General features: G+C 39.8%; 1 protein-coding gene across 1 annotated transcript; it reads right to left on the reverse strand.

Moving 5' to 3' along the window:
• Positions 1-3,706: 3,706 nt before the first annotated feature.
• On the reverse strand, positions 3,707-4,558 carry LOC131231811 (UPF0481 protein At3g47200-like). Its single transcript, XM_058228118.1, has one exon. The coding sequence runs from the start codon at positions 4,556-4,558 to the stop codon at positions 3,707-3,709; it is 852 nt and encodes a 283-aa protein (XP_058084101.1).
• Positions 4,559-14,428: the final 9,870 nt, after the last annotated feature.

The following is a 14,428-nucleotide window of genomic DNA, read 5'->3' on the forward strand; positions in this document are numbered from 1 at the left end:
TCATTTTGGGATATGAATTAAAAAACGACGAAGATTCAAGCTCAAGTGCACCACACAATGGGGATTGAACGCCCACCTTTAACCGCATTAATGTTTATTTGTCATCCATATTCATAAGATCACACGATCAACGTTGACGAAGGGAAAACACAAATATCAGTTTGATACATTTTGTTTTTTGGCCCCAATAATATTTCTACTATAGATGTTCAATTTATACTGTTTCCCATGGTGTGCTCTACTTAAGTTTAGGATATGGTTAATTTTTGGGATCAAGAACTAAAATTATCTTTTTAAATGGATGGACAGTGTGGATAAAATACATAAATTATGGCGGGCCGCACAGAGATTACTCATAAAATAAGCCGCTTTGTACTATGATGGTCCCCCACACCGGGTTAGAACAACGCACGCTTGCCAAAAAAAAAAATCCCGAACAGACAAAAGTACTCCAACTAGCAGAAACCATACTATCTTCCCGGTAACGAACAACTTGATCATGACATCCTTGCCATGAAAATGGTAAGTCCCACCATGAGGATAATTTTCCTTTTTAAAAAATAAAATCAGGCTGATCAGTTCCCTGAGTGGGTCAGATGTGTATGCATAGACAGTGTTGACCATCCATGGATTACAGTGTGGCCTACCTGATTCATGGAAATACCTGAGTTTTGTCTCAGGTGACCTTCATGGTGGTCCCTATTATTAACATGATACTGATGTCTTACACAAGTGGCATGTCCGTAAAAGGAGGATACTGTACCACAAGCAGTGGTACAGATCCAAGGGTCAAGTCAACCAAATAGCACGGATGCGCAATAATTGCAAGCTGGTGGACCAGAAGAAAGGAACTATAGCTGTTTTAACGACGCCTCTTAGTCTGTTTCAGTGGTCGGTCCTGGAGCTAAAAGGCTAGTGATTGAATGGGCCTTTAATGTAAAGGATCTTAGGCCTTCTGACTTTTTTTTTTTTTTAAGGATTTCTTTTAGTTGCTTTCCCCTCTTTTCTTTATTTGTTGCTTTCCTTTTGTTTCCTTCGACTTTGTTGGTTCTCCTTCTTTTCTTTTGACGAATTTCCTAGTTGCTTTTTAAAAATAAATTTTTTTTTTAAAGAAACGTCGACCAAATAGCACCGATTGAACGCCCACCCTTAAATTTTTTCTAGGACTGCCAGAAGTCGGATAAGCTAATCATATTTGTGTGTTTTTTCCTTATCTACGTCATGTGACTTTCATGAATAGTTGGATTGGCAAATAAACATCATGGTGGGCCCAAGAAAGCCCCAATGTTGGGCATCTTTATCACTGCTGCTTTAGGCGGGGTTGCATTAGCCCTTGCTTGGACCAAGTTCAAACAGGAGGGAGAAAATCGGTTGCGGATTGCATCTTTGGAGGGGTAGGAATTGGTCTTGGTAGGGGCTCAGCAAGTAGGGTTGTACATCGAGCTCAGTCGAGTCGAGGTGGGCCAAGCTGGACTTGACTTTGCCATGCTCTACTCGAGCTTACCATTGGAACTTGGCTTCTTTGTCAAACCTTTCGAGTCAAGCTCAAGGCGAGCTAGTGGATCAAGACGAGGTGAGCTTACCTCCAGTCGAGTCAAGCTTGCTTCCAACCCGACGTAAGCTGTACTCGACCCAACCCACACTCGATTCAACCTAGCCATCCAACCCAACTGTTTTGCATTATGTGAAAATTTGAACATGCCCTTTACGTCTTGGAGAAAATGTCACATAGGCTCGAACTCGGCTCAAACTGTTGACCGAACCAAGCCAAGCTAGCCAGTCAGACTTGAGGACCCAGCAGAGCCGAGTTTGAGCTGGGGTTAGCTACTGGTCAAGCCAAGTCGAGTTGGGCCAAGCTCGACTCGGTTTGACTCGTGTACAGCTATACGATTGACCATTGGCAATAAGCTTGTATATGGGCAAGGCTTTCGATGGATCCTGGATCCACTAAGGCCAGTAAATCCCTGATTGGGGGGCTCACCGTAACGTACCTGTCTTATATCATGTCATCCATCCTGTTTGGAGAAGAAATCCATTCTCGACCACACACACAACAATATCATAATTAAAAGAGAGTGAAAAAAGATAAACTACAATACAACGATTTACATGGCTATCTTTCAGTATATCCACATATTCACACCAATTCCCTACACTCAAAGGCAAAAAATGAAGAAACAGCTCTCAATATAATGACGACTATTTGTCTCACTACAAAATATATATATCTTAACTCAAATGAACTAGGGTTCATATAAAATTCCACGTGAAATTACGAAATTTCCCTTGGGATGAGCTGAGCTCGATTTGCAAAAGTGATGGATGGATGAACAATACACCTCTGATGGCCAAGTTCCACAGATCCTAACAACGTCCTACTTGTAGACTAATCATAGGCAATCTCCTAATGAGAATGTTGAATTTATAAAAGCCCATGCCAATATATAGAACTCAATGTGAATTTCCTTCTGGTCTTTAAACCTGAAGACCAATAGAAATTAAGCATGACTTTAGTTTCTCTTTGGTAATCACATTGGTCAAAATATCCATTTTTCAAGGTCATTTTAAGACATGATACAAAAGATGAAGTAAATCAAAATCTTAGGTGGACCACACCACAAGAAATTGGGACGGTTGAAAACCCACCTTAAAAAAACTTATTAGGGGTCATCGGAATGTTTATTTGCCATCCGCCCATTGATAACATATCAAAGACCTAGATGAGAGGACCACACAAACATCAGCTTGATCCAAAACTTATGTAGCACACGAAAGTTTTTAATGGTCAATCACCACAGTTTTGGTGTAGTGTGCTCCGCCTAAAGTTTGGATCTACTTCATTTTGGGATCGTGCGGTATATAAAATGATCTGTCAAGACAAATGAACATCATGGATGTAAGGCACATACATTTGTTTCTAATGCAGGTTGTGATAGTATATATATCGGCTATAATCGGGATTAGGGTATTCTAAGTAAATGTTAATATGTTTCTAAGGTGTTCCAGAACAAAGCTAATTAAGGTTTTGGAAAATAATTTTGGAGTTATTTAGATCAGTGAGTCCATCCCATCTCTTATAATATCATTTTCATAGTAAATTGTTTAACACTTTGTGTCATGGTTTCTTTCCGTGAGGATTTTTTTAATGTAAAATTTGTGTGTTCTCTATGTGATTTATTTGTGTTTGATTTCGCTTTATTTGATTCAATTTATATTTGCTTCCCAACATCCCAACATTAGTTTCCTATTCCTTTGGCCGGACTTTATTTTCCTAGCCTTCAATGGGAGAATATAACATCAAGATATATTTGCTGCTCCTGAAACTTGAACTAAGACCTTTGTCTCTAATACTAAATCAAACAACCACTTAATGTAAAAGTCGATCGGTAACTATGTCAAATTACCACTTTCTCTAGAAGCTTAAGGCTTCAGGAGATAGCGTATCAATGTATATGAAGGGGCTTTAACAATTGGTAGTCATGGTAGGCGACTCATCTGAGTCATATGCAACTGATCTGAGTCAATTTGAACCTGATAGGGATCAGTAACAGTTGACTGAACCTGAACGACTGGGGATGAGTTACCATAATTAAAAGAAAATGAAGATAGATTTATATTATACAGTAATGTTTTTCACACACAAGTAGAGAAACACAAATGAGAAAAATCAAAATAATCTAAACCATTAAAACATGATGACCAAGAACTAGGACTGCGGTCGGAGATAAGGAAAGACGGTGAAGAACGTTTGGGTGATGGTGAGCAGGAGGAGGATGGAAGCCGCGATCAAAGAAATGAAAGACCATGGATTGGTGAAATAATCGCGCTTCAACTTCGCCCACCACATGTTCCATTTGTTCTCGCAATGTTTTTGCACATCGTCTTTTAGAGCCGAAAGATAGCTTCCCTCAAAAGAATAGGCTGACCCACTGCAGAGCCGGTTGAATAGATTGGCCGCTTCATCATCGCTTTCCAACAAATGAAATATGATCCCATTGCGATGGAGCAGCGCCACATCCTTGGACGTATTGACAAGGAAATTCATGAAAACAAAGAAAGTCGTGAAAAAGTGGAAATTTACATGTCGGCGGCATTGTTCGAATGCTACGAGGTTCCGAAAGAGAGTTTCGCTGTCGCCATGTATCAGGAAGGGCGTCATTTCCAACACCCCGTGGCTAAATTTCACGTTCAAGATGTTTTTCGATTTCTCATTCTTCTTGAACTTGACCCCCGCAAGTTGGAGGTCAGTCGCGCAAGGGAACTTCATTATCCTTAATGAAGATGGATTGTAATTGATAATGGGCAACTGGGGCTTATTTGAAGATGGGAAGAACCTGAGTATATTCTTGAACTTTTTGAGGACGGATTCGACGGTATGATTGCACGAAAGGTTGGGCTTCTTGTTGGGGACGGATTCGATGGTAGAACTGCTCTCCTCGCTATGAGTCGGGGTCGGTATCAAATGCGAGTGGAACAAATGGAGCAGATGAAAGTAGCGACACTCGATCTGAGTTTCCTTATTCGTATGCATGAGTTTATCGAAGATATCAAGGGCCATCTCGGCAAGTTTATCCGGTAAGTTCACTGGACAAGCCATCATAAAAATACTCTGCAGAACGAAGAAAGGAATTTGATTTTCGAGGAGGAGCATATCATACACTATAATGGACGGTACCAATGCAGTCGTAAAGACTGTCGGGTCTTCTAAGTCTTCTTCTAACTGAAAAAATAAATATATTTCTTTCCTGAGCAACTCCTCTTCCCGGTCTTTGAATCCTAACCGTATTTTTTTTTCCCGTTCGAGCTCCTCTTATGGCCTGAGCTCCGCTTTTTGCTCCAACTGTTTTTTTTCCTCGTCCCACTCCCCCATTTTGTTCCGATAACTGAACCTGAGAAAGAACTCGACAATGAAGCAAGCATCAAGCACCATCATTTTCACAAACTCGTTGCTCACCTGCAGGTGCAGGTCGATATTGTGGTAGTAGCAACTTCTCGTTTATCCCCCAATTCCTCGATGGCCTTGACGTAGTCCTTCAACTGATGGTTGGGATTGCGGGAGAGGAAAGATTGTAGGTACCGCCATTTGTTCTCTTCCATTCCTTGTAGCCTCTTCTTGCCGTGATGATATGGGCCGATCGACAGGATCTGGGGCTCATATGCACTCTCGTTTACTTGCCGGATTCTTCGTGGGACTTTGTAAATGGTAGCCGGATCTCCACGTCTGGGTTTGGAAACGACATCTTTGAGCGAGCGAGTGCTTGCCTACCTGGGGGTAGGATTCTCCGTCTTGGGGAGGCGTTGGTTGACGTGTTCGCTTCCACTTCTATTTCATACGTATCGTCCATGAATGATGCGCCCATTGTATCTCGTATCGGTAGTGAATGATACGATTCCTGATGCACTGTTTTTTTTTTTTCCTTGCTGCCGGTGGACATCTCTCATGGCTTCACATCTGATTTTAAGGGTCTCGGGGTTCCTTCGACGCGGATTCCGTACTGCACCTGCCGATCCCAGCAGTGCGGCCCACCGTGATGTATGGGTTTTATCCATTCTTTAAAATAGCATTAAAATTTGAATTTTCAAATTTTCGGTAATTTTCCTCCAATTTTGAAAAGTTGTAGTACTTTTGAGTTGTGAGTTTTATCCCACATCGGATTTGACATAGTAAATTATCTTGTATATAAGATAGTCTTTTTGCTTGAGCTTGAACCCCTTTCAGAGGGCATGTGAATTTGGTCCTGTGGGAGGGCTATGCCAATAGCTCTAATCTATGTCATTGACCACACGCGCTCGCGCCGAGCAGAGTCCGAGTCCGTGTGCACGTGCACGTGTGCGACGCGACGGGACGGGACGGACTGGGCTAGAAGTGGGCGTGGTGTGAGTATACTCGCTTGGGTGATGTATATGAATACTCGCGAGACTTTATTTGCGAACCGGAGAGATGTGATCGTTCGATTGGTTGCCCCTGTTGGGTTTAAACCCAACGGACCTAACCTTTTATAAAGGGTGCTTATGCACCACTTCGGAGTCTATATAAAGACAACCGATTCCAGTTTCAAATATACGAAAAATTCTTCTCTTATAAAACGCTCTCTGATATTCGGTTTTAAGCATTTTTCTACTGAGTTCATCGCTGAGTCAACTCAGCACTTTCGGATTAAACTGCAAGTGGTTCGAGCCCGTGTACAGTGAGTGCACCACTGGGACCGGGTCATAGTCGTTGTATCCTGGAGGTCGATTGCTTTGAAAACTGTTGCACTTGGGACGTTGTCCAAGGGGAGCAAATTCGATTTCAAGCCGAGTGACTCAGTCACGCCTCGACTCATTCAATAAGTTCTTCTTTCTCAAAATTTATTTTCCTTTTTTGGTTCTCGATTTTTAATAGTCTATTTAATTCAACTAAATATTCTAACAATCTTGAAATCGAATTTGTTGAATTACATAGACTATGGCTACAGTAACAGTAAATGCTTCTACTGAGTTAGCCAAAATCGAACCGTTCGCTGGACAATCATTTAAACGGTGGAAACAGAAACTGATGTTCGCTCTGACCACCCTGAAAGTTTCATACATTTTATCTGAATCATTTACTATAGATCCAGCAAATCAAACTGAAGTAACAGATGAAAATAATTGTAAAAATTATATTCTAAACTCTTTATCCAACGAACTATATGACGTGTATGCTTCTTACGTGTCTGCTAAAGACATATGGACTGCTTTGGAAAAGAAATACATATTAGAAGATGCAGGCGCTAAGAAACATGCAATTGCTAATTTCCTTCATTATGAAATGACAGACGATAAACCTGTCACAAATCGGATTCACGATTTTCAAAGTTTAGTTCACGAACTATCGATAGAAGGGATTAAGTTGAATGGAGTGTTTCTGCTAGGAGCGCTAATAGAAAAGCTGCCGCCCTCCTGGAAAGAATATAAGAATATAATGAAACATAAAAAGAACGGTGTTTCTTTGGAAACCACTATCGTACATATACGAATAGAGGAGGCCAATAGAATCAGAGACCAAAAAGAAAATAACAATGATATAGATTCATATGCGAATCTTGTGGAATCAAGTCGCAAATAATAAGAAAAAGGGCAATTGTCATAACTGGCAAACCTGGACATTATGCAAATGAATACAGCTCAAAAAGAAGAATGCAAACAATCAATTCAAGACAAAAGGGAAACTGCTACAACGGTGGAAAGCCTGGGCACATGTCAAAACTTGCAAGCTTAAGAAAAACAAATATAAGCCGCAGCTAATCTTACAAAAACAGTAATGAGTCCGACATGATAGTAGGTGGTATCGAAGTCTTCCTTCTAAACAACTTGGAGTGGGTGCTAGAACTGGTGCAACTAGGCACGTGTGTAAGGATCGTAGCATGTTTACCTCCTACCAAGTATCAGGAGAAATGAACAAGTGTTCATGGGTAATACTAGAACATCTTAATTGTAGGGAAAGGGAAAGTACTTCTAAACTACTGGAAAGACTCTAATGTTGAATGATGTCTTACATGTGCCGACATTAGAAGAAACTTGGTCTCCGGTTCACTCCTCAATAAGGTGGTGTTAAGTTAGTATTTGATTCGGATAAACTTGGAATGACTAAGAATGGAACCTTTGTTGGTAAGGAGTAAGAGATGGTTTATTCATTATAAATGTATCCAATGATAATAATAATAAGACATTCTTGTTTATATCGTTGAACCTTTTTATCCATGGCATAGTAGATTAGGTCATGTGAATATAACATCTTTGAAGAAAATAAAAAGATTAGATTTATTACCTAATATATCTAATGAAGAATTTGACAAATATGAAACATGTGTCGAATCAAAATTCATTAGAAAACCCTTTAAACAAATAGAAAGATCATCCGTTCTATTAGAGTTAATACACAATGACTTAGGTGATTTTAGAAATCACATGTCTAGAGGTGAAAAAGATATTATATAACTTTTGTAAATGATTACTCTATGTTCACTAGAGTCTATCTGTTAAGGAACAAAGATGAAGCTTTAGATGCCTTTTCTAAATACAAAATTGAAGTTGAAAATCAGTTAAATATAAAAATTAAAAGACTTAGAACAGATAGAGGAGGTGAATATGAATCTTCTCAATTTAGAGAATTATGTGAAAAGAATGGAATAGTTCACGAAACTACAGCTCCTTATACACCAGAACAGAATGGAATAGCAGAACGTAAGAATAGAACTCTAGAAGAAATGATGAATGCTATGTTAAATAGTTTAGGCTTACCCTCAAATATGTGGGGAGAAGCAATTCTATCTGCTTGTTATATTCTAAATAGGATTCCTTCTAAATCTTCTGAACAAACACCATATGAACTTTGGAAGAATCATGTTCCTAGTTACAAATATATTAAAGTGTGGGGGTGTCTTGCTAAAGTAGGATTACCTGAAACTAAGAAAAGAAAGTTAGGTCCTAAAACGACCGACTGTGTATTTATAGGTTACGCACAAAATAGTGCGGCCTATAGGTTTCTAGTTTTAAAAACTAAGGATAATATTCTATATCTTAATACAATTATAGAAGCTAGGGATGCAGAGTTCTTTGAAAACGTATTCCCTATGAAATCTAAATCTTTAGGAAGAGAGGAAGTTAATGAATCAAATATCGTATCTATAAGTAAAAATGCTTATGAGCAAATAGTAGAAGAGATACAACTAAGAAAAAGTACTAGAGTTAGAAAAGAAACTAACCTAAGAAATAGTTTTTTCACCTTCTTAGTAGAAGATGATCAAACAACCTATACAAAAGCAATTAACTCTCCAGATGCAACCTTTTGGAAGGAAGCAATAAATGATGAGTTGGAATCTATAATATCTAATAACACTTGAGAACTTGTAAATCTACCACCTGAAAACAAACCAATAAGTTGTAAATGGGTGTTTAGAAAGAAACTAAAACCAAATGAAATTATTGATAAGTTTAAGGCTAGGTTGGCAGCGAAAGGATTCAAATAAAAGGAAGGAATAGATTTGTTTGATACATATTCCCCTATAACTAGAATTACAACTATCAGGGTCTTAATAGCGATAGCCTCCATATATAAACTGGTAGTACACCAGATGGACGTTAAGACGGCTTTTCTAAATAGAGACTTAGAAGAAGAAATATATATGGAACAACCTAAGGGTTATAAGATTTCAGGTAAAGAAAATAAAGTATGTAGACTAATTAAATCATTATATGGTTTAAAACAAACTCTTAAACAATGGCATGAAAAATTTGATGGTGTTTTAAAATCAAATGGTTATCATATAAATGATGTAGATAGATGTGTATATAGTAAAATTTCTGGAAATGATTATGTTATTATATGCCTTTATGTTGATGACATGCTTATTTTTGGAACTAATATTAAATTAGTTAATACAACTAAGAAATTCTTGTCATCTAAGTTTGACATGAAAGACTTAGGAGAGGCTAGTGTAATCTTGGGTATTGAAGTAACCAGGAAAAATGATGTTATTATATTATCTCAATCTCATTACATTGAGAAGATATTGAGAAAGTTTAACCATTTTGACTGTTTACCTGTCAGTACTCCTTATGATTATAGTGTGACTCTCATGAAGAATACAGAAAATAGTGTGTCTCAATTGGAGTATTCCAGAATAATTGGTAGCCTTATGTATCTAACAAACTGCATTATATCAGACATTGCTTTTGCAGTAGGTAGGCTAAGTAGATATACACATAACCCTGGAAAAGAGCATTGGAATGCCTTGTCTAGGATTTTAAGATACCTAAAAGGCAGTATGACCTATAGTTTACATTATAATGATTTTTCTTCTGTATTAAAAGGATACAGTGATGCTAACTGGATTAGTGATTAAGATGAGACAAAATCCACTAGTGGATATGTCTTCACTTTCGGTGAAGGAGCAGTCTCTTGAAAGTCTATCAAGAAGACATGTATCACTCAGTCGACTATGAAATCCGAGTTTATTGCCTTAGAAAAGGCTGGATCAGAAGCCGAGTGGCTTAGAAATCTCTTAGCTGATATACCACTGTAGTCAAAGCCTGTATCAGTCGTGTCTATTCATTGTGACTGTCAAGCAGCTATAGCAAAAGAAAAGAGTAACATGTATAATGGAAAGAGTAGGCATATTAGACTCAAACACAACATAGTGAAACACATGTTGCATGATGGAATCATATCTATTGACTTTGTGAGGTCAGAAAAGAATTTAGCAAATCCTTTGACTAAAGGACTATCTAAAAGGTTAGTCAATGATACATTGAAGGGAATGAGGCTGAGCCTAATATATAAGCTGCCAGTGTCGGCAACCCAGTTTATACAAGTGAAGATCCCATGAGATAGGTTCAATAGGTAAACAACAAGACATGAGGTAGACGATTGCATTGAGTTGTATGAGCCCCTTCTATGATGTACAGTACGAGCAGCAATGTAGATTCTTAATGGATCCATACTCATATATTTAGTGGTGTATACAGTTGTTGCATACACTTGATGGAATTCACCTATATGGGTGTGGAGGTGGAGGCCGCTTCCTATGAGAATCTAGGCGAATTCTCTAGAGCACTCATGAAATTCAGGTAATGGTGTATGGCCGAAACGCACCGAACCGCAGAATCACTTGCAGAGGAAGAGTTCTGTGAGTGGCATGTACTTGCGATCTACATTAAAAGGATTCAGGTTCAAGACTATGGTGTCACCTAATTTCTGTAGATCTGTCTTGCTTACTCTAATGTCGGTTCAAGTCTATGGTGACACCGGCACCATTACACAACTATTACGCTTTAATCCGAAAGGATTTTATTTTAAAACATGTGGGGGATTGTTATATTTTGTTTTAAAATAGTATTAAAATTTGAATTTTTAAATTTTTGGTAATTCCCTCCATTTTTGAAAAGTTGTAGTACTTTTGAGTTGTGGGTTTTATCCCACATCGAATTTGACATAGTAAACTATCTTGTATATAAGATAGTCTTTTTGCCTAGGGCTTGAGCTCCTTTCAGGGGGCATGTGAATTTGGTCCTGTGGGGAGGCTATGCCAATAGCTCTAATCTATGCCATTGACCACACGCGAGCCGAGCCGAGCCGAGCCGAGTCCGCGTGCGCGACGCGACGCGACACGACGGCTGGGCTGGGCGTGGGTGCGTGTGCGGGTGCGGTGTGTGTATACTCACGTGGGTGTGTGTATGAGTACTCGCAAGACGTATGTGCGGGAGTGTACTCGCATTTGCGCTTTTCGTTTTAAACCGAGAGATGCGTCCCTTCCGGTTGGTTGCACTGTTGGGTTTAAACCCAACGACCTAACTTTTTATAAAGGGTGCTTATGCAACACACTTCTGAGTCTATATAAAGACAACCGATTCTAGTTTCAAATATACGGAAAATTCTTCTCTTATAAAACACTCTCGGATATTCGGTTTTAAGCATTTTTCTCGAGTTCATCGAGTCAACTCGAGCACTTTCTGATTAAACTGCAAGTGGTTCGAGCCCATGTACAGTGAGTGCACCGGTGACCCAGTCATAGTCGTTGTATCCTGAGGTCGATTGCTCTGAAACCTGTTGCACTTGGGACGCCGTCCAATGGGAGCAAATTCGATTTCAAGCCGAGTGACTCGGTCACGCCTCGACACATTCAATAAGTTCTTCTTTCTCAAAATTTATTTTCCCTTTTTGGTTCTCGATTTTTAATAGTCTATTTAATTCAACTAAATATTCCAACATTTATGTGGTGTTGTCCATTTAAACATTTAGCCTGTCTCATTCATGAGTTCATCACTTACAACCAATTTTCAAAATGGATGGACAGCCTTCGTAAAACATATACATCACGGTGGGCCTCAAGCATTTAAAAACTTCTTGGGAGCCGCATTAGTTTTGATGAAGCTGATATTGGAATTTTCCTACTTCCAGGTCCATGTGACCTTATCAACAGGCTACTGGATGTCATATAAACATCACGTTGAATCCCAAGAGCGTTTAAACGCTGGCACCATTATCACCGCTTAGCAAATAAACATCACCGAGGGTCCCAAGAACATTTAAACGGTGGCATCATTATCATCACTACTTCTGGTAGTGTGGTCCACTTGAGCATTGAATCTGCCACCTTTTTTGGCTTGTGCCATAAAATGATCTGTCAAATTGAATGAATGGCACGGATAAAATACATACATCACGATGGGCCTCACAAAGCCCCTACCAAGTCCTGCCCCTCACAAGATGCAATCCGCATCCGATTTTCTCCCTCTGGATGGACTCCGTCCAGGCAATGGCTCTATGCTAATGCAACCCCACCAAAACCAGCAGTGATAAAGATGCCCAACATCGGGGCTTTACCGGGCCCACCGTCCTGTTTATTCGCCATCCAACTGTTCAGGTCACATGGACGTGGATAAAGGGAAACCATACAATGTATTATCACCTTATCCAAACTCCTGCCAATCCCATGTATGATCACCTTATCCAAACTTCAGGCTGATCAGGGATTTGATCAGCCTGATTTTTTAAAAGAAAAAATTGTCCTCACGGTGGGCCCTATCATTTTCATGGAAAGGATATCATAATCAAGTGGTTTGTTACCAGGAAAGATAGTATGGTTATCACAAGTTGGGGTACTTTTGCCTCCGTGGGATTTTTTTGACAAGAGTCGTGGAGCTGTACACGAACCGAGTTAGCTTGGCTAACTCACACGACTCGACTCGAAAAAGCTTTTTCAACTTGATTCAAAACTGAGTTCGAGCCGAGTTAAGTTGATTTTTGGAACAACTCATGGTTCTTTATCCTCATCAATGGAGAACCCACCGCCTTCTTCAAGTCCGCCTAGGGCCTCTGCCAAGGCGATCCTCTCTCTCCGAACCTTTTCATCATAGCTGCAGAAGTATTAGGCAAGGGAAACCATACAGTGTATGATCACCTTATCCAAACTTCTACCAATCCTAGGAAAATTTTAAGGTGGGCGTTCAATCCGTGCTATTTGGTCGACTTGACCCTGGGATCTGTACCATTGCTTGTGGTCAGGGCTGCACACGAACCGAGTTAGCTCAATTAGCTTACTCAACTCAACTCAACTCGAAAAAGCTCGATTTGACTCAGTTTGAAACTGAGTTCGAGCTGAGTCGAGCAGGTTTTTTGAGCTCGAAAAAATTTCGAACCGAGTTTGAGCTTGCCCGAGCTCAACTTGACTCGGATCGAACCCAGCTCAAATCGAACTAGTTCGGTGACTTGGTTACTTTGATATTGATGTTGCTCACCAAGTGTTTGATGAAATGACTCAATGAAGTATGGTTGGTGGCAAGGAAGGTATGTATATGAAACAAATACCCTTTTTTTCTTGATTTTTATGTCTTAAAAGGTGTTTGATGAAATACCTATAAAACCACAGTTGTTGTTTTGCATTCAGTGAAATTTTAAAGGTGCGCAGTCCATGTGTTTGTGAAAATGCTAGACGAACTTGGCTCAATCTTGACTCGAACTTGGCTCGAACCGGCCCGAGCTACTGACCGAGCCGAGCCGAGCCGGCCAGAGAGGCTCGAAGACCTAGCCAAGTCAAGTTCGAGCTGGGGTCAACATGTGGCTGAGCCGAGTCTAAGCTGTGCCCAACTCGACTCGTGCCTAACTCGACTCGGTTCAACTATTGTACACCTCTACTTGTGGTACAGTATCATCTTTTTCCGGACATGCCACTTGTGTAAGACACCACTTGAATCCCAGTTCATCCTGATTTTTTGGTCATGGACATAAATTAAAATTATCTAAATAATGGTTGGATTGGATCTTAAATACACGTCATGATGCAGGGCACAAAAATAAAGGGTGAGTGTCCCCATGAGAGCGGTTTCACATCACGGTTGCCATCTCGAGGAGGGAGGAGATTCGGTGAGACCCTGGCCTCACCCAGGACAGTGTGGCCCATACCGTGGTGCCCTCCTTGATGTGCATATTCTGTATTCGCACCCTTTATTGATTCTTTCAAATGTATTATCCGAAAAATGAATGAATACAATTATCAGGTGGACCAAACCATTGGAAACAACTGTGATTGAATATTAATTGGCCACAAAAGTTTTGGATCAAGCGGATATTTGTTGCTTCCCTTCATCTAGGGTTACATGACCTTATTATCAGATTGGATTGAAAATAAACACTACAGAAACATTAAAGTGCATCCTAAAAAGTTTGCAATGGTGGGGTGTTCAATTACCACTGTTTCCTAGAGCATGGGCCTCAATCCAAATGGTTAAGATCATTAGTTGTGGGAGATTATTTTGGACCATAGCTCAACTGTGAGGAGTAGCCCATGCAAAAATCAGCACTATCTACTCATCAGGTGGGCCACACCATAGAAAACAATGTTTAGCCATTTATAAATACCAAAATATAAAGAGTTTTCAACTCAATGGGTGGATATGGCTGATT

The sequence above is a fragment of the Magnolia sinica genome, chromosome 17 (genome assembly GCF_029962835.1).
Source record: "Magnolia sinica isolate HGM2019 chromosome 17, MsV1, whole genome shotgun sequence".
In the NCBI taxonomy this organism is placed as follows: Eukaryota; Viridiplantae; Streptophyta; class Magnoliopsida; order Magnoliales; family Magnoliaceae; genus Magnolia; species Magnolia sinica.

Bases quoted from the DNA above. Each gene is read 5' to 3' on its own strand.
- LOC131231811 (XM_058228118.1), bottom strand. From the start codon at position 4,558: ATGGCCCTTGATATCTTCGATAAACTCATGCATACGAATAAGGAAACT.